Below are 23,406 nucleotides of genomic sequence, written 5' to 3'. Positions count from 1 at the left end.
AGGAGGAGGAGGTGGAGGTGGAGGAGGAGGAGGAGGAAGAGGAAGGAGGAGTAGGAGAAAGGGAGGGTGAGGTGGTGGAGGGAGGAACGGACGAGGAGAGGGAGGAGGAAGAGGGGGAAAGGGAAGGTAAGGGACAGGTGTTGGAGGGAGGGACGAGCAAGGAGGAGAAGGACAAGGAGGAGAAAGAGAGAGAGGAGGAGGAGGAGAGTGGAGGGGAAGAGGGGAGAGGGGGGACGGAAGAGGAAGGCGAGGAGTTGGAGGCGGAGGAGGAGGAGGAGGAGGAGGGGGAGGAGGAGGAGGAGGAGGAGGAGGAGGAGGAGTAGGAGAAGGAGGAAGGAGGAGGAGGTGAATGGGAGGGTGAGGTGGGGGAGGGAGGAACGGACGAGGAGAGGGAGGAGGAAGAGGGGGAAAGGGAAGGTGAAGGAAAGGTGTGGGAGGGAGGGACGAGCGAAGAGGCGGAGGACAAGGAGGAGAAAGAGGGAGAGGAGGAGGAAGACGGTGGGCGGGGAGAGGGGAGAGGGGGTCGGAGGAGGAGGAAGAGGAGGAAGAAGAGGAGAAGCAGGGGTGGGAAGCGGGGAGAGCGGAGATGGTCGAGGAGGAGGAGGAGGAGGATGGGAGGGGCTGCTGTGTGGGAGAAGACAATACTGGAGGGGAGGAGGAAGAGGAAGAGGAAGGGGAAGAGGAGGAGGCGGGGCTTGTTGCTGCTGCACTAACTAATAAGTCTACCTGGGCGGCGAGAGTCGTAACCCTATTCTCTAAATCTATGATCCTCTGATCATCCTTCTGAGTCTTAACGCAGAACCTACAAACGTCCTTGGAAAGAAAGTACTGCTTGGCCATGCGAAGGCCACACCCAGAACAACGCTTGAGGGACGTCATGGTGAAGATATGGGCGAGGCAAGACGGAGACAATTTGGCGCGTTAAGACGATAACAAAGTAGGCAGCTGCGGTGAGGTCGTCAGGTCAAATCTCAGGGCAAAAATGTGTATCTAGGAAAACAAACCAACAGCTGCTGTGAGGTCGCAGTCAGGTCAGTTCCCCGGGGAAAAGGGTGTGTCTCGGGTAAAAAGGCGCGGTTATCTCTACCCACCAAGACAAAATATAGGCCAATATTAATATACTGAGAAATCACTTACTAAAGAAGATAATAACTGTGTTCACTAGGTTTGCGCGGAAAGTGGATTATCTAGTGTTTTGTGTGGACTTAGAAATTAACGTAGCTTGGCGCGCCTGATTCACGTGGTCTTGTTATCACAGCACAGTAAAGTATCCTAATAATAGAAGGTGAAGAAAACACAAAACCAATATAAAAAACACAAAAGCAATATAAAACCGTGTAGCACTGGGTTGGCGTGAAAGAATGTTGAATTTAGTGTAGATGTGGGAAGCTTAACACACTTGTCCTAGGAGTAACTGTGGATCACTATCTAACTAAGTAAATACTAAATCAGAACTCTTCTGAATTTTCCACCATCTGGCTAAGACTTCATTGTCATTATATTACTAAATACATCTGTGCTGTTTATATCTCACCTAACTCTACTAACTATGTAAAATTCTTTGACTATTTGAATTCTAAAGAGGAGCACATCTTGACTCACTCTCCCTTCGCTGAAATCTCCATCTTGGGAGATTTCAATGTTCACCACCAGCTTTGGCTTTCATCCTCTTCCACTGACCAGCCTGGTGAACAAGCCTACAACTTTGCTCTCCTCAACGGCTTAGAGCAGTTGGTTCAGCACCCTACACGTATTCCCGACCGTCTTGGAGTCCTCTTCCTTACCTCTAATCCTTCTGCTTACTCTGTCAAACTGTTCTCTCCGTTGGGCTCCTCCGATCATAACCTTATTTCCGTTTCCTGTCCTATCGCTCCTGTACATCCTCGGGACCCACCGAAGAGGCGATGCTTCTGGCATTTTGCTTCAGCTCGGTGGGACGACCTGAGGATGTACTTTTCCGATTTCCCGTGGAATGATTACTGCTTCCAAGAGAGAGACCCCTCTGTGTGTGTCCAGCGCATCTCAGGGGTGATTGTCTCTGGAATGGAGGCATACATTCCACGTTCTTTCTCTACTCCTCATGCTAAAAAGCCTTGGTTTAATCATGCTTGTTCTCGTGCTATTAAAGATAGAGAGGCAGCTCACAAAAGGTTGCAGAGCCTTCGAACTCCCGCTAACTATGACCTTTACATTTCAGCCCGGAATCGTGCCAAATCTATTCTCCGACTTACCAAAACTTCTTTTATCAATAGAAAATGTCAACACCTTGCTTCTTCTAAATCTTCCCGTGACTTCTGGCATCTAGCCAAAAATATCTCCTCCAATTTCACTTCTTCCTCTTTCCCTCCTCTCCTTAACCCTGACGGCAGCACTGCCGTCTCATCTATCTCTAAGGCTGAACTCTTCGCTCAAACTTTCTATAAGGACTCCACCTTGGACGATTCTGGGCATATTCCTCCAACTCATCCCCCCTCTGACTCCCTTATGCCTGTTATTAAGATTCTTCCAAATGATGTCTTCTATGCTCTCTCTGGCCTCAACTCTCAGAAGGCTTATGGACCTGATGGAGTGCCTCCTATTGTTCTTAAAAAACTGTGCTTCCGTGCTGACACCCTGCCTGGTTAAACTCTTTCGTCTCTGCCTATCAACATCTACCTTTCCTTCCTGCTGGAAGTATGCCTTTGTTCAACCTGTGCCTAAGAAGGGTGACCGTTCCAATCACTCAAACTACCGCCCTATAGCTTTACTGTCATGTATATTTACAGCTTTTGAATCAATCCTTAACCGGAAGATTCAAAAGCACCTTTCCACTTATAACCTTCTATCTGATTGCCAGTATGGGTTCCGCAAGGGGCGTTCTACTGGCGATCTTCTTGCTCTCTTAACTGACTCTTGGTCATCCTTTCTTAGTCGTTTCGGTGAAACTTTCTCTGTTGCGCTATACATATCGAAAGCCTTCGATTGAGTCTGGCACAAGTCTTTGCTTTCTAAACTGCCCTCTTTCGGATTCTATCCTTCTCTCTGTTCCTTTATCTCCAGTTTCCTTTCCGGCCGTTCTATCTCTGCGGTGGTAGACGGTCACTGCTCTTCCCCTAAACCTATCAACAGTGGTGCTCCAAAGGGCTCTGTCCTATCATCCACTCTCTTCCTGTTATTCATCAATGATCTTCTTTCCGTAACAAACTGTCCTGTCCACTCATACGCCGACGACTCCACTCTGCATTATTCAACTTCTTTCAATAGAAGACCATCACAACAGGAAGTACACGACTCCAGGCTGGAGGCTGCAGAACGCTTAACCTCAGACCTTGCTATCATTTCCGATTGGGGCAGAAGGAACCTTGTGTCCTTCAATGCCTCAAAAACACAATTTCTCCACCTATCAACTCGACACAGTCTTCAAAACACCTATCCCCTATTCTTCGACAACACTCAGCTACCACCATCTTCAACACTAAACATCCTCGGTATATCCTTAACTCAAAATCTCAATTGGAAACTTCACATCTCTCTCGCTAAATCACCTTCCTCGAGGTTGGGCGTTCTGTATCGTTTCCGCCAGTTCTTCTCCCCCGCGCAGTTGCTCTCCATATACAGGGGCCTTGTCCGCCCTCGTGTGGAGTATGCATCTAAGGCTCTTCGTCTCATCAGCTCTCCTCCTCCTACTGATAGTCTTCTACCTCTTAAATTCCGTCGCGATGTTGCCTCTCTTTCTATCTTCTGTCGATATTTCCACGCTGACTGCTCTTCTGAATTTGCTAACTGCATGCCTCTCCCCCTCCCGCGGCCCCGCTGCACACGACTTTCTACTCATGCTCATCCCTATACTGTCCAAACCCCTTATGCAAGAGTTAACCAGCATCTTCACTCTTTCATCCCTCACGCTGGTAAACTCTGGAACAATCTTCCTTCATCTGTATTTCCTCCTGCCTACGACTTGAACTCTTTCAAGAGAAGGGTATCAGGACACCTCTCCTCCCGAAATTGACCACTCTTTCGGACACCTCTTTTGATTCTTTTTTAGGAGCAGCGAGTAGCGGGCTTTTTTCTAGTATTGTTTCCTTTTTTTGTGCCCTTGAGCTGTCTCCTTTGTTGTAAAAAAACAGGACTTCATCGGTTGTTATTTCAGAATTAGGCAATGCATGCTCGAGATTTACATTAGTACTGGTGGTGGTGGTAGTGGGAGGAGGAATGTTAGTATTAGACACCGAGGAAAAGTAATTGTTTAAGAGGTTTGCAATGTGTTGGCTGTCAGTCATTAGTGCACCGTCGCTGTTTGTTAAAGGTCCAATTCCACTTCTGATCGCCTTTCTGTTGTTTATGTAACTGAAAAAGGATTTCGGATTATTTTTACAGTTGGCTGCAATATTTTCTTCATACCTACGCATTGCCTGACATACTAATCTTTTTACTCGTCGCCTGGCATCATGATAAAGTCTAATGTTTTCGGGCGTGCTTTGTTCTTTCTTTAACCTGTAAAACACTTTTCTCTCCTTGACTGAGTGTTTAATTTCGCTATTAAACCAAGGTGGGCTTTTATTATTGTTAATTCGCTTCTCACACAAGGGGACGAATGTGTTCTGCTGAGTGAGTAAATGATTTTTAAAGCTTAGCCAGGCTTCCTCTACATTGCCGTCATCTGATAGTTGTATTTCTGTTAGTTTTTGTCGGATTTCTACGAAGTTAGCTCTTTTGAAATTGGGCACCTTTACTTTATTTACAGTCACTGATGTTTGAGCTCTAATGTCGCAAGAACCGGGTGTTCTCCTACCGTGACATTACTGACTAGGTTATCTTGGGTAGTTATAAAAAGGTCGAGTATGCTATTTTGTCGAGTTGGTTCAGAAACCATTTGGCTCAGATAATTTTCTTCTAAAAACTCGATCATTCTATGTGACTCGCCGTCTGTACCTGACAGTGTCGCCTAGTCGATATGGGGGAGGTTAAAGTCTCCTAATATCAGTGAGTCGTTGTTATTAAGTGACTCCCTTAAAACGCTGCACATTTCAAGATCGTCATCGAGTGATCGCCCGGGAGGCCTGTATGTGACAGATATATTTAAATTGACTTTTGCAATGTTTACTCGCACGCACAAATGTTCAAAGTTACTGTCTCTTGGTGTTTTGTCAGTGGGTTACAAATAGCTTTTGACAAAAAGGGCGACGCCACCGCCTCTCCGGTTTACACTACCTTTGTTGAAGAGTCTGTAGCCATCTATGTTGTATTCGGAACTTAAATCAATATTTGTGGTGTCGATAAATGTTTCGTGTATAGCAATTACGTCAAAATTTTATGTTAAAGCAAGACATCTCAGTTCATCAAACTTGTTTCTTAGGCTACGCGCACCGAAACTAAGAATTTTTAAGTTATCTAGAGGCTTGGTAATAGAGGTGGTGGTACTTGCGGGATCACGGTTACGCGCTTGCTGCGATACGTGGTGTCTATTTACACGGGCGGGGTGGAGGGACGTGGTCGAGAGCGGTTTTTTGATCGAGTGTCACGTACTGCGTCGTTTAGTAGGCTTCCGAATCTGGCTGACCCGATGGGGGACAGGTGTATTCCGTCCCTGTGGAAGAGCTCACTCTGTCCGTAGAAATTGTCCCAGGCGTTGAAGAACTCAACGTCAAGCTCTCTGCAAAGAGTCTGTAAGAGGTTGTTGAGGCTGAAGGCCTTGGTGAAGAAGTCGCTCTCCGCCCACGTCCGTGGTAGAACTCCTGAAATCAAAATGTTAGGGGATTTAGACTTATACTGCTAGATGAGCCTGCGGTACTTGTCCAGCAGTTCCTCAGACCGGGTCGTGGTGACGTCGTTCGTACCTGTGTGAATAACAAACAGTGAATCATTAGTAGCCTGGGGGGAGATCTCCTCAAGAGCAGCAGTTACATCGTCGATTCCAGCACCAGGATAGCAATAGTTCCGTCTTCGACGAGGAACTCTGCCCCAGAACTCAACGACCTGCTGGCGAATCATGGAGTCACCCACCAGGAAGGTGCTCTCCTGCTCGTCATCCTCCTCCAGAATGGCAAACCTATTGAAGCAATGAATAGGATAAATTGCTTGTCTGGCTGGTTTGGCTCCTTCATTCACAACGGTGAAGCCATCATGGGCGGTGCTACCCACTCCCACCCTCCCGCTGCGTGGTGTTGTCCGCTGGTGTCGACGGTACTGCTGAAGGCAAGAGGGCGGTTGGAGAAGGGTTTGGCACCACAGCAACGTTAGCCTGGATGAATTCCTGCAAGGAGGCAACAGTGCGAGAAAGCTCTATTATTTTATTCTGACCTGCTTTCATCTTCTCTTCTTGCTCCTGCAGTCTTGTCTCGAGATGCTGCCCGCAGAGACACAGTCGACAGACTACAGAACGCCCTGTAAAAAAGTGAGCCATCGTAGCTGAACGTGATAAATGATTGCCTGAAATGAAAGAGATAAAAACAGAGTGAAGGGGATTAGGAAAGGAGGTAAGGTGAGTGAGAGGAGGAGTAGGAAGGGAGGTGAGGTGAGTGAAGAGGGGGATTCAGAAGGAGGTGAGGTGAGGTGAGTAAAGGGGGGGATTAGGAAAGGAGGTGAGGTGAGTGAGACGGGGGTTAGGAAAGGAGGTGAGGTGAGATGGGTGAAGGGGTGGGTAGAAAAGGATGTGAGGTGCGGTGAGCGGGGGGGGGGGGGGGGTAGGACAATATGTGAGCTGAGGTGAGGGAAAGGGGGGGGGGTAGGAAGGGCTAATCCTCTAGGGGATTTAAAGAGTGTAGTGAGGAGGAGCAGATTAAATCCTCAGGGGAATTCAAAAAGTGAGGTGTCGGCAAGCACAACGCAAAAACACTCGGAAACACAACAACACACGAGAAACACACGAGAAACACTCAGAAACTCACGCAAAAGCACTCGGAAATACCCAACACACCCAAATCACACGCAAAAACACTCGGAAACACAACAACACACTCGAAACACACGAGAAACACTCATAAACTCACGCAAAAGCATTCAGAAATACCCAACACCCCCAAATCACTCTCAAAAACACTCGGAAACACAACAACACACTTGAAACACTTTGAAAGTCACGCAGAAACACAAGGAAATACCCAACACTCACAAAGCACGCGCAAAAACACTCGGAAACACGACAACACCCTCGAAACGCCCGAGAAACACACAGAAACTCGCGCAGAAACACTCGGAAATACCCAACACACCCAAATCACGCGCAAAAACACTCGGAAACACAGTAACAAACTCGAAACACACGAGAAACACTCAGAAACTCACGCAAAAACACTCGGAAATACCCAACACACCCAAATCACCCGCAAAAACACTCGGAAACACAACATTATACTCGGTACACACTCGAAACACGCATAAACTCACGCAAAAACACTCGGAAATACCTAACACAGCTAAATCACACGCAAAAACACTCGGAAACACAACAACACACTCGAAACACACGTCGGGAAATCACAGGCAACACGCAAGCAAGGCGTGTAGGCTGTGGTGAACGCAGCGGGGACCTCACGTCCGTTTCTCAGGAGAGGTCACGGAAGCAGGAGTAACGAGCGGCTTGACCTCTCTGAGTGAGGGCAGGGCGCTAACGACTGAGTGACGGCAGGGCGAGAGAGATTCAAATTCATATTGTTTATCATTCACTAAACTGGTTCTTACACAGCTTACAAGTAAAAAATATCAATATAACTAAATACCGGTAATATGATATGTAAAATAGTAAAATTGTGAACACTCGTCTATAATAAAATAAAAAGAAAATTGACAATAAGAACATAAATGCCGCACAAAATGCCAAGTCTACATATATATATATATATATATATATATATATATATATATATATATATATATATATATATATATATATATATATATATATATATATATATATATATATATATATATATATATATATATTTAAAAACAAAGACATTAAAATCAAACAAACCTAACTGAATATATCTTCTGTTAAAATAATTTCTTTAAGTCTAGCCTTAAAGGAAGTTATCGTCGTTTCCTGTGTAAGGGAGGGAGGGAGAGCATTCCACAGTCTGGCTCCCATTACATCTGTGCGCCTATCACCAGAATGTGTGTTGATGCGCGGAACGTGCAGGCTGTGCCTCTGTCTTGTGACGCTACTGGTGATAGCTTGTCTGCTTCTTAGTGATAACAACCAATCTGGACAAAACCCTCGTAAAATCTTAAATGCTGTTGTACCCACTTCAAAAGCATGTTTCTGTTTTACTCGTAACCATTGAAGTTCTTTAAAAAATGTATATACATGATCATATTTTTTTAACACCACCTATGGCAACCGTCACTGCAAAATTCTGCAACTTTTGTACACCAGACATTAATGCATCATTTGTAGTCCCCCATATTCTGATACAATAGTTAATTAATTAACCATGATCCTGCTATACTTATCTAAGTTATCACTAATTCTCCTTACATACATCAATATACCCATCACTTTCTTATTCAGCTCATTAATGTGGACGTCAAAAAGCAAATACCGATCAAAGTAAACACCCACGTTTTTCACATGCTTACTTGGGCATATTACATTACCATTAAAATTCACAGTCGTGTTTGGGGGAATGTGAGTTAAATGCTGGCGATTTCCTATAAAAATACACTGAGTCTTGGAAGAATTGAAAATGAGACCATTGTTGAAATAAAACCTCTTACATTGTATTAGATTTCCATCGGTGTCCGTAATGAGCTGAACAAGATTATGAATTGTTGCAGAATGTAAGAACTGCGTATCGTCAGCATACTGTACCAGGAAACCATTAACATTTGAAGATAAATCACTGACATATATATTAAATAAGATTGGACCTAGAATCGAACCTTGCGGGACCCCATATTCAATACTTGTCTTTTTAGATGTATGATTATCTAGGCGAACTGATGGGCTTCTGTTATTTAAATAATTATTAAACCAAAATTCATAAATATTTAATAAGGAACATTTATGTAGAAGGGTTTTATGGTTTACATAATCAAACGCTTTTGAGAGGTCACATAAGGTTAGCATCGAAATTTTCTTGTTGTCCATATTATCGCATATTTTATCAGTTATGGTGGTTAGAGCTGTTTCCGTTGATAGCCTGGGTCGAAAGCCGTGCTGACTATTAGAAAGTAGATTGTTAGTTTCTAAGTACTTGGATAGTTGTCTAGCAACAATTTTCTCGGGTATTTTAGACACAATGGGTAATATAGATACAAGTCTGTAGTTACTCACAACATCAGGATCACCATTTTTTATACAGAGGGACAACCAGTGCATGTTCCCATGACTCGTGGAACACTCCGGTCACCAGGGATGTGTTGACGATGCAGGTGAGGAAAGGGACTATGACATAGAGCACATCCCGGAGAAACCGTAACGTTATACCGTCTGACCCAATAGAGTTGGTTGTATTAAGGCCTTTAACGATTAAGATAAGGGTGTTAGAGTCCACAGGCTCTGGTCTAAAAGCAGAATTCACTTTAATGGTATTTATATGAGGACGGTCGACAGTAACTTCTCCTTCATTTCTTAGTTTTTTTCCCTGTGAACGTCTGGAAGTAGATTCTCAAACATTATAAAAGAATGTGTTGAACTCTTCAACTTTATCATTTATGTAACACAATTGTAAATATTATGTTTGTTATTCTGATTAGGAATAATTTCCCCAATTACTTTTCAAGTTGCAGAGGTATTTCCTTTACAATTTTTTAAACGATCTTGGTAATGCTCTACCTTAGATCAATTAATAAGTGCTTTTACATATATTTTAGCAGTTTTATAACGTTCCCGCAACCCAGGGTTATTTGCGTCGACTTTTAACTCTTTGCAACTCGTTACGGTCCTCCATTGCCTCACGAATATCGCCACCCATCCATGGTGCTGGTGTACCCATCACAGCTTTAGTTAGTTCAGGGCACATATTTCAATACAATAAATAAAAATCTCATTGAAAATACACGTTTGTTAACGTCGTTAGTTAAAAATATTTCATACATATAATGCACATTGTCTAAACGCAACAAACATAAAGTGTCTTTATCGTAGTGTTTTAGATCATGGAAGGTTTTTATCACCGGTATTTTTCGAGGTTTTCTTACATTTATAACAACAGACACCAGGTCATGGTCTGCAATGACTTGAGGGACCACGTCATCGTCATGGGATAGAATGACCTCAGGTTTATTAGTTATAATAAGATCCAATAGAGTAGCTGACTGTGGAGTTGTTCTTGTGGGTTTATCAATAATTTGAATCAACTTGTTATCTCTTATTATCTTGCTAATGTTATTTTCCTTTATCAGCATGTCATCATTAAAATCACCCAAGATAAAAACGCTTTTGCCACGCAAACATGCCAACTTAAAAACTTCTTGTATGTATTCAAAGGATGAGGCTAAGGCTTTGGGATGTCGATATACACATCCGATGATAATGGCAGGCAGCTTCCTGCACTGAATCTGAACCCACACGTCCTCCACGCCTACCTGTCCCGGCACACCTAGTATAATGAGAGATGGATTTAAAGTACTGTTTACATACAAGCAGACACCACCTCCTCGTCCATTGTCACATCTGAATAACTTACATCCATGAATGTTAACATAACCATCTAGAGTGTTTGCATGCACCAATGTCTCATTCACACATAATACATCGATACTTTTATCAATTAACAATAACTTTACTTCACCTAAACTTGATATCAACGATTGTGCGTTAATATGTTCTACAATTAGCGAATCCTTCTTTGAGTTCACAACGGCAGGTCCGTCATTGCCATGATTTCAACAGAGAGAGAGAGAGAGAGTATAAAATGTGATAGCCTCTATCATCTGACGATAGAGAGAGAGAGAGAGAGAGAGAGAGAGAGAGAGAGAGAGAGAGAGAGAGAGAGAGAGAGAGAGAGAGACACAAGAACAAGTGATAGCCTAACTAATCTGAGAGAGAGAGAGAGAGAGAGAGAGAGAGAGAGAGAGAGAGAGAGAGAGAGAGAGAGAGAGAGAGAGAGAGACTATAACAGATAACGATACACCGAGAGAGAGAGAGAGAGAGAGAGAGAGAGAGAGAGAGAGAGAGAAATAATAAGTAATACCCTATCTCATCTGACGATCCACACAGAGAGAGAGAGAGAGAGAGAGAGAGAGAGAGAGAGAGAGAGAGAGAGAGAGAGAGAGAGAGAGAGAGAACAAGTGATAGCCTAACTAATCTGACACAGAGAGAGAGAGAGAGAGAGAGAGAGAGAGAGAGAGAGAGAGAGAGAGAGGAAAAAGTGATAGCCTATCTCATCTGACGATCCAACGATCTCACTGAGAGCCAACACGGAACCTCTCGCCGCCTCGGCGCTGGAGAGCGAAATTTGAATCGTACGTCTGGCTCAAAACGCCAGGGGAGACGTCTTGTCAGGAGGGAGTCAGGCAGGGACGCCACTTGAACTCACTCGCTCTCCAGCCCTCGCCGCAACGACACCTCCGCTCCAGCCTGCGAACCAGCACATTCCTGGCCCCCGCCACTAGCTGGCGCTCTGCCACCCAAAGCTTCCACCGGGGTGCGGCGTCTCTCTCGCCAGCGACACATGCACCGGCAGGAACACCCAGCCCACTACATCACCCTGTATACCGGGGAGCTCCCCTTTGGTAGAGCTCCCGCTCGGGGCGATAGCACCTTCCTTTCCCTCTCACTGAAAATTCTTTCTTTTCCTGGCCAACCTCGCCCCAGACATCTCCCGGCACCTCAGGTGAACCCTGCGGCTTGCACAAGGGGGGCCTAAGTGGCTTCCTTACCGTGCCTGGAGATAGGGCAACAAGCTGTAGGGATAGGTTTTGCCCATGGGTGGATTCGAGGGCTTTTAGGAGCTCGTCCACCATCAAACATTGGCAAAATAGGGAGGGGCCCGACCTTCTCCTCCCTTCAAGAATTTGTTTCAAGTAATGTGGCAGTGACTCCACCATCGATGGAGAGGCCCTTCACCGAAACTGTGCCCTCTCCAAACGAATCTCCTGTTTCACGGGAGAACGTGTTACCTGCCTCACAGGTTGACTCCCAGCCTGCCTCACAGGTTGACTCCCAGCCTGCCTCACAGGTTGACTCCCAGCCTGCCTCACAGGTTGACTCCCAGCCTGCCTCACAGGTTGACTCCCAGCCTGCCTCACAGGTTGACTCCCAGCCTGCCTCACAGGTTGACTCCCAGCCTGCCTCACAGGCTAACCCCCAGCCTGCCTCACAGGCTAACCCCCAGCCTGCCTCACTGGACAACCCCCAGCCTACTTCACAGGCTAACTCCCAGTCTGCCTCACAGGATAACTTCCAGCCTGCCCCACTTAACGCTTCTATTCCTGCTTCACAGGATGTCGGGTTCCAACCTGTAAGGAATGTAGCCAAACCGAAGCAGGGAACCAAGGAGTTACTGACCCCTACTACCTTCAATAGGTTCCAGATGCTGGCAGACACCATGTAGGATGAGTTTGAGACTCGCCTAGTTGGGGACTCCATGGTGCGTGGCCAGCTGGTTGAGTTCTGTGGTCGTTCATCAAACGGTCGCAGAAAACGTTACTGCTATCCAGGTGCCAGACTGGACGACATCACCGCAGCGTGCGATGTCACGAGAAATACCGACCGAAACACCCTTTGTCTTCCACGCGGGGACAAATGACGTAAAGACAACCCGTTCTGAGGAACTGCTTGATAAATACCGCCGCATGATCAAGCAGTATAAACTTAAAACGGATGCCAATAACATCATAATCTCAGGAATCCTCCCGAGGATCGGTGCCGAATCTAGCTTTTACAGTAAGGCCTTCAGCACCAACAACATACTTCAGTCCCTTTGCTCACAAGAAAACGCCCAGTTCGCTAACTTGTGGAACAGTTTTTACTACGATTCAGACTTGTTCCTTGCTGATGGCATCCACTTAAACCCTGTTGGAGCAGCCCGTTTCGGGAGGCTGCTCTGTAACCAAGTGGCTCTTCGAAAGCCAAAAACCACGGAGGCGAGAACACCACCAGCTTCACCGTAAGGGAGCACTCAACCCGCGAAACCCCCGACTCGAATCACATTAAAGCTTGCTATGTAAACGCTCGTAGCCTACGTAACAAATTTGAAGACTTTAAAAGTCCTCGCAGCTACAAATCATTATCACATCATCGGAGTCACAGAATCTTGGATAGACACTTCAAATAGAGACTTCATTGCGGAATATAGATAACCGGGTTATACCATCTTTAGTCATGAAAGAGAGAACAGACAGGGTGGAGGCGTTATCTTTCATATCCACAACTCTCTCCATCCAGTATGCGTGAAAACAAATATTATAACCAATGTAGACACGGTCTTCATTGAAATTAAAAATAAATATCGTAAAATAGTAATTGGACTTATCTAAAGACCGCCAAGGCAGACTCTTGATATCGACCACGCAATAAGTGAATTATTATTAGAAACAAGTAGCAGTTGCGAGGCAGTAATTATTGGGGACTTTAACTTGCCAGTGAAAAGATGGGGTGAACCGTTGAACTGTCATACAGGGCTCGACATGTACACAAATTTAATAGAAAGTGATTTACATCAACACGTTCAAGAACCGACTCGGGAAAATAATATATTTGACCTTATCTTTTCAACGACAGCTGATCTAGTTAACGAAGTAAATGTTGGTCCAGTTTTTAGTTCTAGCGATCATCGAACAATCACATTCAGCATCAATATGAAAGAAAGTAAAGTAACTCCTAGTAAAGTAAAGGTGCCTGATTATCAGAGAGCGAATTTCGTAAGACTCCGATCAATTCTAAATAATTCTGACTGGACTGAAATCTCAGCGGAAACAGATATTGATAAATCTTGGGGGGCCTTCACCACAATATTGAACAATGCCATAAGCATATGCGTACCCTATCGTAACCGACGTTCAGCTTTTAACCCTCTCGCGCACCGTAAGTTTCCAATAAGTTTGTTCCACTCACAACGGATTTCTCGGCCCGACCAGCCTTTTTTTGCCGCCGCGATACTCTACATTCCCGGCCGTATTTTACCCTCACAAATATATCGTACCCCAACAAATTTAGTATCAATGGCTTCATAAAGACTTGTACTAGAACATACGCAAATAAAAATAGAGGAAAATAAACACTACAAACCTGTTTTAGGTTTCCTTATAGAGTATTGTAAACAATAAATCCTAAGTACCATGTCTTCCCCCCTCACTAGCTCGAAAGTTTGTGGGCCAACGTTTCTTGCCGAATATATGTTTCGAAGCGGAATTTAGTGAGGATTCTTTTGGTATCTTCAAAATCCTCTTACGCCTATTAGTTCCCGAGTTACACCAAGAGAACTGAATTTATATATAAATAGACAGTTGGCGCTCCGTCTCATTTCCTTTTACTATTTCACTATTTTTTTTCATGTGTAATTCAATTTTATAGCATTATATAGCTAATTTCATATGGAAGAAGATGCAACCTTCAAAATTACACCAACCCTTGTAGATATCATGTGGTAACGTCTGCAATGAAGCTCCCCGAGCTATATACGCAACCTTCGCTCGCCGTAACTAAGTACCGTATCTTCCCCACTTGCAAGCTCGAAAGTTTGAAGGAAATTTATAGCCAAACATATGTAAAGAAGCGGATTTTAGTGAGGATTCGTATGGTGTAATCCAAATCCTTCTAGGTCAAATAATTATTGAGTAATCCAAATAAATCGGAAATAGTGTCGAAATATTTCGTAAAGCATAAATTATAATAAATAAACATGGGAAATAACAAATAGATCGAAACAACAACAAAAACTCCCCAATATTCCAGCGGAGAAAAAGCAGTGTGTCGTAGAGTGACATGCTGCTCCATGCGTGTTTGTATATCTGTCTGTCAGTCTGTCTGTGTGTATGTATGTATGGTGGAGTGGCGGGTGCCACCCCTGGAGCGGCAGGGGCTGGTGGTGGAGTAGCGACCGCAGGGGCGAGGAGTGGGGAATAGGGGCTCGAGGAAGACCGCTGGACTTGCACACCTGGTGCTGGTCCCGCACACCTGGTGCTGGTCCCCTACCCACCCGAATGCGGGGATCCATAGGGGCTTGTAGGTGTGCGGGCAGGTCGGGAGCATGGCGGATAGGGACCCCCGATAGTGGCCATTCCTCGTCCTTGTAGTCCAGCAGCTTCTCGATGAGCTCAGACATGAAAGCCTTGAGAGACATATGGCGCTGGCCAGACTTCTTATAGAGGGTGTGCGCGTTGAAGAGGGCCATATAGATGAAGTAGAAGGTGACCTTCTTCGTCCACTTAGTAGTACGCCGAGGGACGGGGTATACTTCACCATCTGGTCGAAGTGGTCCACACCACCCATAAACTGGTTAGTCTTCGACCATAACAGGTTTTTGAATGGTGTGGAGCACGTGGTGGTGCTTCCCATCTTGGCCCTTCTCCTTCTTGTTGATAGTCTTTTCAATGGTGGCGTTGGTGTGCATGGTTGACACCATGGAGACGACTTTCTTGTCCTTCCATATGAGGACATGCACACCATTCCTGTGCATAGACTCCAACGCGTAGTCTGCCAGCCGCCGTGGCTTTGCCATGTCGTGCAGCCTCTTCGGTGCTCCCCTCATCAGCCGAAGTGTGCCACACACGTACACCAGCCTCGACAGGTGTACTTCGCACAGGCGGACAGAGTTGTAGTAGTTATCCATGTACAGCCTGTACGAGTGGCTGATGAGGAGCTTGATGAGATCCCCCACGGTGTCTTCTAGTTTCCGCTTCTCGCCTGTGTACACCTGCAGGTTGCAGATGTACCCCGACTTTGCCTCTGCCACAAGGTATACCTTGTTGGCGTACTTGGTTGGCTTCATGGGGTTGTACACCCTGAAGTGGAGGCGGCCCTTCCACCCCAAGGAGCCTTCGTCGCGCGACAGGTTCTGCGTCGGGGTGTACACGGACTTGAACAACCGCAGGAGATACTCCATCACAGGCCGCACCTTGATGAGGCTGTCAGTATTCCCCAGGGGCACCGCACGACAATTGAATGCATGGAAGTACTTGAGTATGGCGAGGAAGCGTTTTCCACTCATCGCCCGCTGGAAGACCGGGTAGTTGTGAAGCCTGCTGTTGGTCCAGCAGTTCCGTATAGAGGGTAGCTTCACAATACCCATCAGCAGCACCAACCCCATGAAGATGGCTGTCTCCTTTTCGTTGGCCTGGTGCCACGCCACTGCCTCCGCCCTCCGGAACACGGCGTACATGTTTGTCTCCTCTGCCAGGAATGCCAACAACTCCTTGTCAAATATAACTGGAAAACCTGAAGGGGAGTCCCTGGCACGGGGACGTTGAAGCCTGGTGTCCCGGTGAAGGAGAGGAGGTTGGGGACGAAGGGCGTGGAACACCAGCCAACGTCCCGAGGGTCTACGCCAGCAGGCGGCGAAGGTTGTCGTGCGGCACGCCCCCTCCCCGCCCTGCCTACTCTGTGGGCTCGGCTACCACGCGGCCTACCCCCCGTCCCTCTCCTGGGCTCCCGGCGTCCACTTCTTGAGGGGTGAGGTGGTGGTGATGAGGTGGCAGTGGATGATGGTGATGTGTGATGAATGTGAGGTGGCAGTGGATGCTGGTGATGAGTGTGATGATTTTGAGGTGGCAGATGATGATACTGGTGGGTGAGGATGATAACCAGGTGATGAGGGCCGGGAATGCTGCGGGAGGTCAGGTAGTGGTGCGTCAGGTCGTGGTAGTGGTGATGGGGAAGTGAGATGACGAGAGTGGGACAGGTGAAGATGGCGCAGTGGCAGAAGTACAATGAGGAGAGCTAGAGATGTGTGAGTCTTGGATATGAGAAGGAGGGGTTGAAAGTTGAAGGGGTTGACTATCATTCGCGACAATATGGTGAAATTCTTTGAAGAAAATAATATAAAAAAATAATTCGCAATATGGCTTCCGTCGTAAACGTTCGTGTTTAACTAACTTACTTGATTTTTTTCATTATATTTTTGAGGTGTTCGATGAAAGCAGATCAGTAGATATCATATATCTGGATTTTGAAAAGGCATTTGATAAGGTCCCCCACCAATGATTGCTCAGCAAACTATTGGCGCACGGTATCTCGGGTAACATTCACAATTGGCTTGTGGACTGGCTCTCTGAGCGGAAACAGTAGTTCTAAACGGTGTTACATCTAACTGGCTCGATGTCAGAAGCGGCGTACCTCAAGGATCAGTGCTTGGCCCCATGCTCTTCTTAATTTATGTTAATGATATCGATGATGGGCTCACTTGCAAAGTATCAAAATTTGCTGATGACACAAAAATTGCTAGTAAAGTAACTGCGACACTCGACGAAGAAGCTTTACAATCAGATCTAGATCGACTTGCACGTTGGGCCAATCAATGGCAAATGAAATTTAACGTTGACAAATGTAAAGTGTTACACATCGGAAAAAATAACAATCGCGTTCAGTACGTAATGAATGGCCAACAACTTTCTGCAGTAAGTAAAGAAAAGGATCTTGGAATCACTATATCAAGCAATTTAAAGCCCGGTCGGTCACTGTTAGCCCCTCGTCCACACAGCGGGTGCCCCTTACCCATTTGACACAATATCCTCGGCTGGTGGAGGCCTGAGAGCTACACAATATGCTGTCGTGCCTTGCCTAAGGATTTTTTTTTGGAGCTGTTCACTCCCATCACAAGCCTGCTGGTCTCGTGGGCGGCGGCTGGGACTTGACTGGGTCGCCCTGGGCCAACTCCTGACTCTCAATTTGGCGGCTTCAAGATGGCGGGCACTCGCCTTTCCTACCCCTGGTCACCGGCCTCCAGCTGGCTCTCACCTATTCACCTGCGCCGCACGGGAAGATGAAATCCAGAAATGAATCACTAATGAACGTCGGGTTGGGCTATCACTCACTCCCAGGCAGACGTATTCTAGCGAGCTGGAGCTTACCTGCACCGCACGGGAAGATGAAATCCAGAATGACCCGTGCCAGCCGTGGCGGCTGCCTCGCCAACTTCCCTCTGACGTGGCCCTCCCAAGGTTCCAACACTTTTCCTTCTCGCCTTTCAGCTTGATCCATTCTATCCTTCCTCTGCCTTTCTGAGGTTGTCTTTTTGTGTGTTAATTCTGAACTTAATTTTCCCTTAGAAATTTTCTAAGACTTAACGTATAAATATATAAAAATATATGGATACGAGTGGATTTATATCAGGGGTGCCAACCCAAGCTGTGGTTCGTATTTCTCGTTCTCTTCCCTTACCTACTTAAAACATATTAACCGCTACGGGTATTGTTTCGGCTGAGGAGAAACTGGATCCGGTAAATAATCATGGCCATGTACAAGGGGGTATTCCCAATTTTCCCAGCTGGCTTTTAACTGGCTTCCGCGGTGTTGGTATGCCGGCGGGTATGTTACAATAGTGTCACCTCCCTTAAGATCCCAGTTTCTCCCGAAGCCTAATACCTTCCTTCCCCTAAGGCACTATGTTATTATACTTCGGATATCATTAATCAACCAACTCTACCTTCCTTCTCCTACCAGGCGCCCGTGTGGCACAGAGACAGCGACTTATCACCGCCCATGATTTCAACAATACAACACCTACCCTAACACGGTAGTACCATAATACAACAAGGGCCTGCACAACCTAACGGCTACCCTTGGGCTTACTTCCTCGGGTATTCTATAATATAATCCCGTTTCCTGCTTAAATAAAAGCAAAGATGCCTCACCCGGCATGGCTCGATTATCTGTCATGGGTCCACTGCCCCAGCCTTCCTCTTAGTAACTTGGCTACAGGTAAGGAGTGTCAGACGAGACTAGCCTCCCTCGCTCTCGTTCCTAAGGTTAAACACAGTGCACCCTTGACCTTACATAACCAACAAAAATGGTAACAAAATACACTTACAAATCAAAACACAATATGAATAGTACTCACATATACAAAACAAAACACATAAATCAGTTCATACACCCACTGACATTTTCGCCATCCGTTTCCGAAGCACGGCGTGCATAAGTTTAGTTCAGCGCCTAGGAAGTCCTGAAGTGAATGTCCCCGGACCAGATTGGGTCGACTGTAAGCTGCGTGCTGCCGCACGACTTATAATTAAAGCAGTAGATTTCATGACATTAATAAATCGAGGCGGACGGAAGTTTCACCCTAATACAAATGTCACATCCGTGGATACACTACCACTAGTAAATTATTACTTTCTCCGGGAACTTCGGCTTCACCCTTGCCTAACCCCGGTTCATTCCAAACCAAATACATGTGCCCAGGTTTGCCTGACGTTGATGTAGGTGGTTGATAATATAATCTTCCATTACTTACAATACAATAGCTAACATAGATTGCTAGATACCTTAGGGCGAACGATACTATTCTTCCAAAACATCTTGTTAATTTTTATGGTTAAGAAAGAGGGAAGTATAATCATCACATGAATCTTGGAGGGAAACACATTGGGGAGGTTAACGAGTATGGGCTCGATCCCACTTTACCATCAGTCCTCGGGGCCGTTCTGGTATTTCATTAACGTCTCCAAAGGTGGGTTTTCCTTACAGTAATTACTTCTCAACACTCCCTTTCTTTACCACTTACAACCCATAACATGAACATTGGTTACATCCTTATCTTTCTTTCCAGCAATCCTGCCTCTTAAGCTTAGGTTAACATCCAACTCCCTCAACACTCTTCAATATATCTGCGTGGCGGTCTACGGACTCTAGGGGGTGATGGTTCTTCCTCTTCTTCCTCCTCAGGAAGATTTATCTCCTGCGCCCCCACTAACCACTCTTCCGACCCATTGTACGGTTTTACCTTTTCTGCGGCCCTCTGAATCTCTTGTCCATTAAACACATTGGTCAACACGTATGCACCACCATTTCTCATAACTTCCACAACCCGGTATGGTCCTTTCCATTTCACATTTAATTTTCTACTAGTGCACTAGTGCATGGTTGTGTTACTTCCACTCTAACCCATACAAGGGTACCTACTTCCACCTTTTGGTTTTTACGCGTTCTATTCGCGACTGCACTGTATCTGCGAGCCATTTTCTGGTGAGTTTCTCTGATTATCTCGTGGGCTTCCCGGATACTTTCCTCACTCGCTTCCGTGTCCGGTAAATCACTACTAATCAAGCGAGAGGGGGGGTCGTAAAAAAGAATGCATAATAAGGGGAGACACCGGTGGTTGTGTGTACGGCTGTGTTCAATATGGACTGACACTAACAGTAGTTTTGGCCACCTTAACGGGTACCCTTGACATAGACAGGCTAACACACTTTTCATGGTGCGGTGCATACGTTCCGTAATACTGTTTCCTTGAGGGTGGTGGTACGGGGTCGTCAGAGCGGCCGTGATTTTATATCTGCCACATAGGTATCGGAAACTTTGAGCGGTAAACTCCTTCCCATTGTCCGTTTAAACGGTTTTTGGCGTTCCGAAATCCATGATATAGTTTTTAAACCCTTCACACACGCCATCCGTATGTTTGGTCTTAAGTGGATAAAATTTTACATAATGGGAATAATGATCACAGATGGTTAATACATAGCGGTACTCCTGGGCTCCAGCAACCATGTCAGTCAGATCGAGGCTAACTCTCTCCAGTGGCTTTTCCACTGGGGGGAGCTCTTGCCACTGTTGCTGTAGTCCAGTAGTGCCTTTATACTGTTGACACGTTAGACAATTTCTCACATACATGATTACATCCACTTTCATGTTTTGCCAGTAGTATAGACCCTGTACCTTGGCCAAGGTCTTCTCGATCTCTAGGTGTCCGACCTGAGCATGGGTCTGTTCTAGAGCTTGTTGTTTAAGAGCCGTTGGGACAACTAGGCAAAACTGTTCACTTCCATCTTTTTTTGTAATGGTATAATATAAAACCCTTTCCCCTACCACAAACTGATTTAAGGTGGTACGTGGGAAATTCCTCCTGGGCACATTTCCTCCCTCTAAATACTCTATCATCTGAACCCACCGGCCACTATAAACACTCGCCTGCGCCAGAACGGTCTGGGCCGACCATCAGGCCCCACCTGGAAGAAGCCTTGGGCCGACCATCAGGCCCCACCCGGAAGATGCCTACTGGTGCAAAAAAAAAAAAAAAAAAAGTTGCAAGGTTCTGATTTCCTCCTTAGTCTTTCCTAAGATGGTGTCTGCTGGTGGTGGAGGTATTAATAGCACCGGGCGAGATAGTTGGTCAGCCACATTATTATTTCCCCTTTATGTACTGAATTTTATTGCTATATTTTCTCATTTCTAATATCCACCTGTTCATTCTGGGAGATTTTGTTTTCCTTTTGAATATACCAACTAGGGGTTGATGGTTCGTTATGATAGTGAATTTGGTCCCCCATAAATAATGATGGAACTGTCGACAGGTGAGGACGACCGCGAGAGCCTCGCGATCCACAGTAGCGTATCTAAGTTCTGTGGGCTTTAGCTTCCTTGAAAAATATCCTATGGCTCTATTGGTGCCGTCTGGTGCTATCTGACTTAGTACTCCTCCTACATGGGTATTGCTGTCGTCGGTGGTGACATAAAATGGTTTGGTTACATCAGCTCTCACCAGTATAGGGGCCTGCGTATTTTTTCCTTCATTTGCTCAAAGGCCTTTTGACATTTCTGTGTCCATAGGAAGGGTGTTTTTCTGGTTAAGTCTGTTAGAGGGGCGGTAATTTCTGCATAGTTCGGTACATGTTTCCGATAAAACCCGCACATGCCGAGGAATCTTCTCACCTCCCTGATGTTGCTTGGGGTTTTTTGGGCCTCTATGGCCTCGATATTGGCGGGATCTGGTTGACATCCCTTTTCGGACAGGATGTGCCCCAAGAATTTTACTTGTCTTTGCCCAAATTTAGTTTTACTAATATTAACCTTAACCCCTTTTTCTCTGAGGGTGTTGAAGAGCTGGCTTATCCGTTCCACCAAGGTCTGGAAATCTGGCCCAAAAATAACTGTCATCTAAGTAGCTCTTTACCCATTCCTGCTTGATTAGAGTTAATACCTGGGCAATTTGTCTGGAGAAGATGGCTGGGCTACAGCTCAATCCGAAGGGGAGTCTTTTAAAGCGGTATAAGGACACTCCATCACTGAAGGTGGTTAGATCTCTGCTGTTTTCCTCCAGCTCTACTTGAAAATATGCCTCTTTGAGATCGAGGGTAGCATAGTATTTGTTCCCTGACGCAACCTCTACTAGCTCTTCTAGACGTGGTAATGGGTATATGTCCGTAGCTAAGTGCTTGTTTACCCCTCGATAATCTAAACACATCCTTTTGAGCCGTCTGGTTTTGATACCAAGACGATAGGGCTCAACCAGGCTGCTGTAGAGGGCTCGATCACCCCCTTCTCTTCCATGTCCCCTACTAATTGCTCTATAATTGCTTTGGCCTTCTCAGGATATCTTTACTTGGGTCCTCTAACCGGAATAGGGTTTTCTACTGCAATCTTTACCGGTGGAGTTCTTATTTTCCCGATCTCTGAGGGGTGTAAAATGAATAGTTCGTTATTTTCCTGAATGACATGAAGAAGGACCTTCTTCTCCTCCGAAAGATGGCTGAAATCTTGGAGGGCTAACAGGGATTTCAGTTTGTCTTCTCGGCTTCCCTTTTCCCTGGGGTGGTCAGCATGGGGGAGCAAATCATTCTTGATACTAACGTTCGTGTGAACCTTATTATCAGCCACATCTGGGCCTTTACCCGGTGAGTCATGCTCTTCTATTACTTGTACAGGTTCGTATGAGCCGAGGTAGGTGCCTTTTCGGAAAATCTGGTGGGTTTTATTTGGATTATATAGGGGAACAAACACCTGCCTTTCCTCTGTCACTCTGCAGACAAAATCGTGCCTAGGAGTTTGATGGGGGGATACCAGCAAAATGGTTCCCGGAAGCTCAGATACCGTGAGAGGATACAACTCGGTCTGGAAGGATGGAATCTCGATCGGGTTATTTACTCTCAAGGTGGGCCTGAAGGGTTCGATCGTCTCCGGTACTATACGAACTCGTTCTACTGTACCGTGTCGTTTGGCTACGTAGCGGATTGGGTGTAATGTACCGCCCCAGACCAGAGTACCTTGTTTATGATTCCATGTCATGGGGGCCTGTCCTAACACGTCACATCCCAATAGTATATCATTTCCGATGTAATTGTCGGGGACTACTGGTAACCACAACCTGGAGGTGCCTTGTTCACCTATTCCTATTTCTAGGCACACCATTCCTAGGATTCTTAGTGGGGATCCTGTGACACCTTGGAGTTTGGGAGGGGTTCTTCTCTCATTGATCTCTGCTCCCAGTCTCAAAGCTGTTGCATGACGAACTAGGGTATACCCACTACCAGTGTCTACTAAAGCTTGTACTACCCGACCATTGACCACTACCGAGATAGTAGGTGACGTGTGACTCTCCGGATGTCAAT

At 45.9% G+C, this 23,406-nt stretch overlaps 1 protein-coding gene across 1 annotated transcript in view; it reads right to left on the bottom strand.

Annotated features, from left to right (window-relative positions):
- Positions 1 to 15,362: 15,362 nt before the first annotated feature.
- Positions 15,363 to 23,406, bottom strand: part of LOC126991151 (piggyBac transposable element-derived protein 4-like) — a 41,003-nt gene continuing 32,959 nt past the window's right edge. The window contains exons 2-3 of the mRNA XM_050849917.1: positions 16,492 to 16,645; positions 15,363 to 16,314 (exon numbers count right to left, since the gene is read on the bottom strand). Coding sequence (XP_050705874.1) covers positions 15,363 to 16,314; positions 16,492 to 16,645 — 1,106 coding nt within the window. The remainder of the gene's footprint in view (positions 16,315 to 16,491; positions 16,646 to 23,406) is intronic.

The sequence above is a fragment of the Eriocheir sinensis genome, chromosome 6 (genome assembly GCF_024679095.1).
Source record: "Eriocheir sinensis breed Jianghai 21 chromosome 6, ASM2467909v1, whole genome shotgun sequence".
Classification (NCBI taxonomy): Eukaryota; Metazoa; Arthropoda; class Malacostraca; order Decapoda; family Varunidae; genus Eriocheir; species Eriocheir sinensis.
The sequence above is the reverse complement of the archived record's forward strand: the minus strand, read 5'-3'. Positions and strand labels throughout refer to the sequence as shown.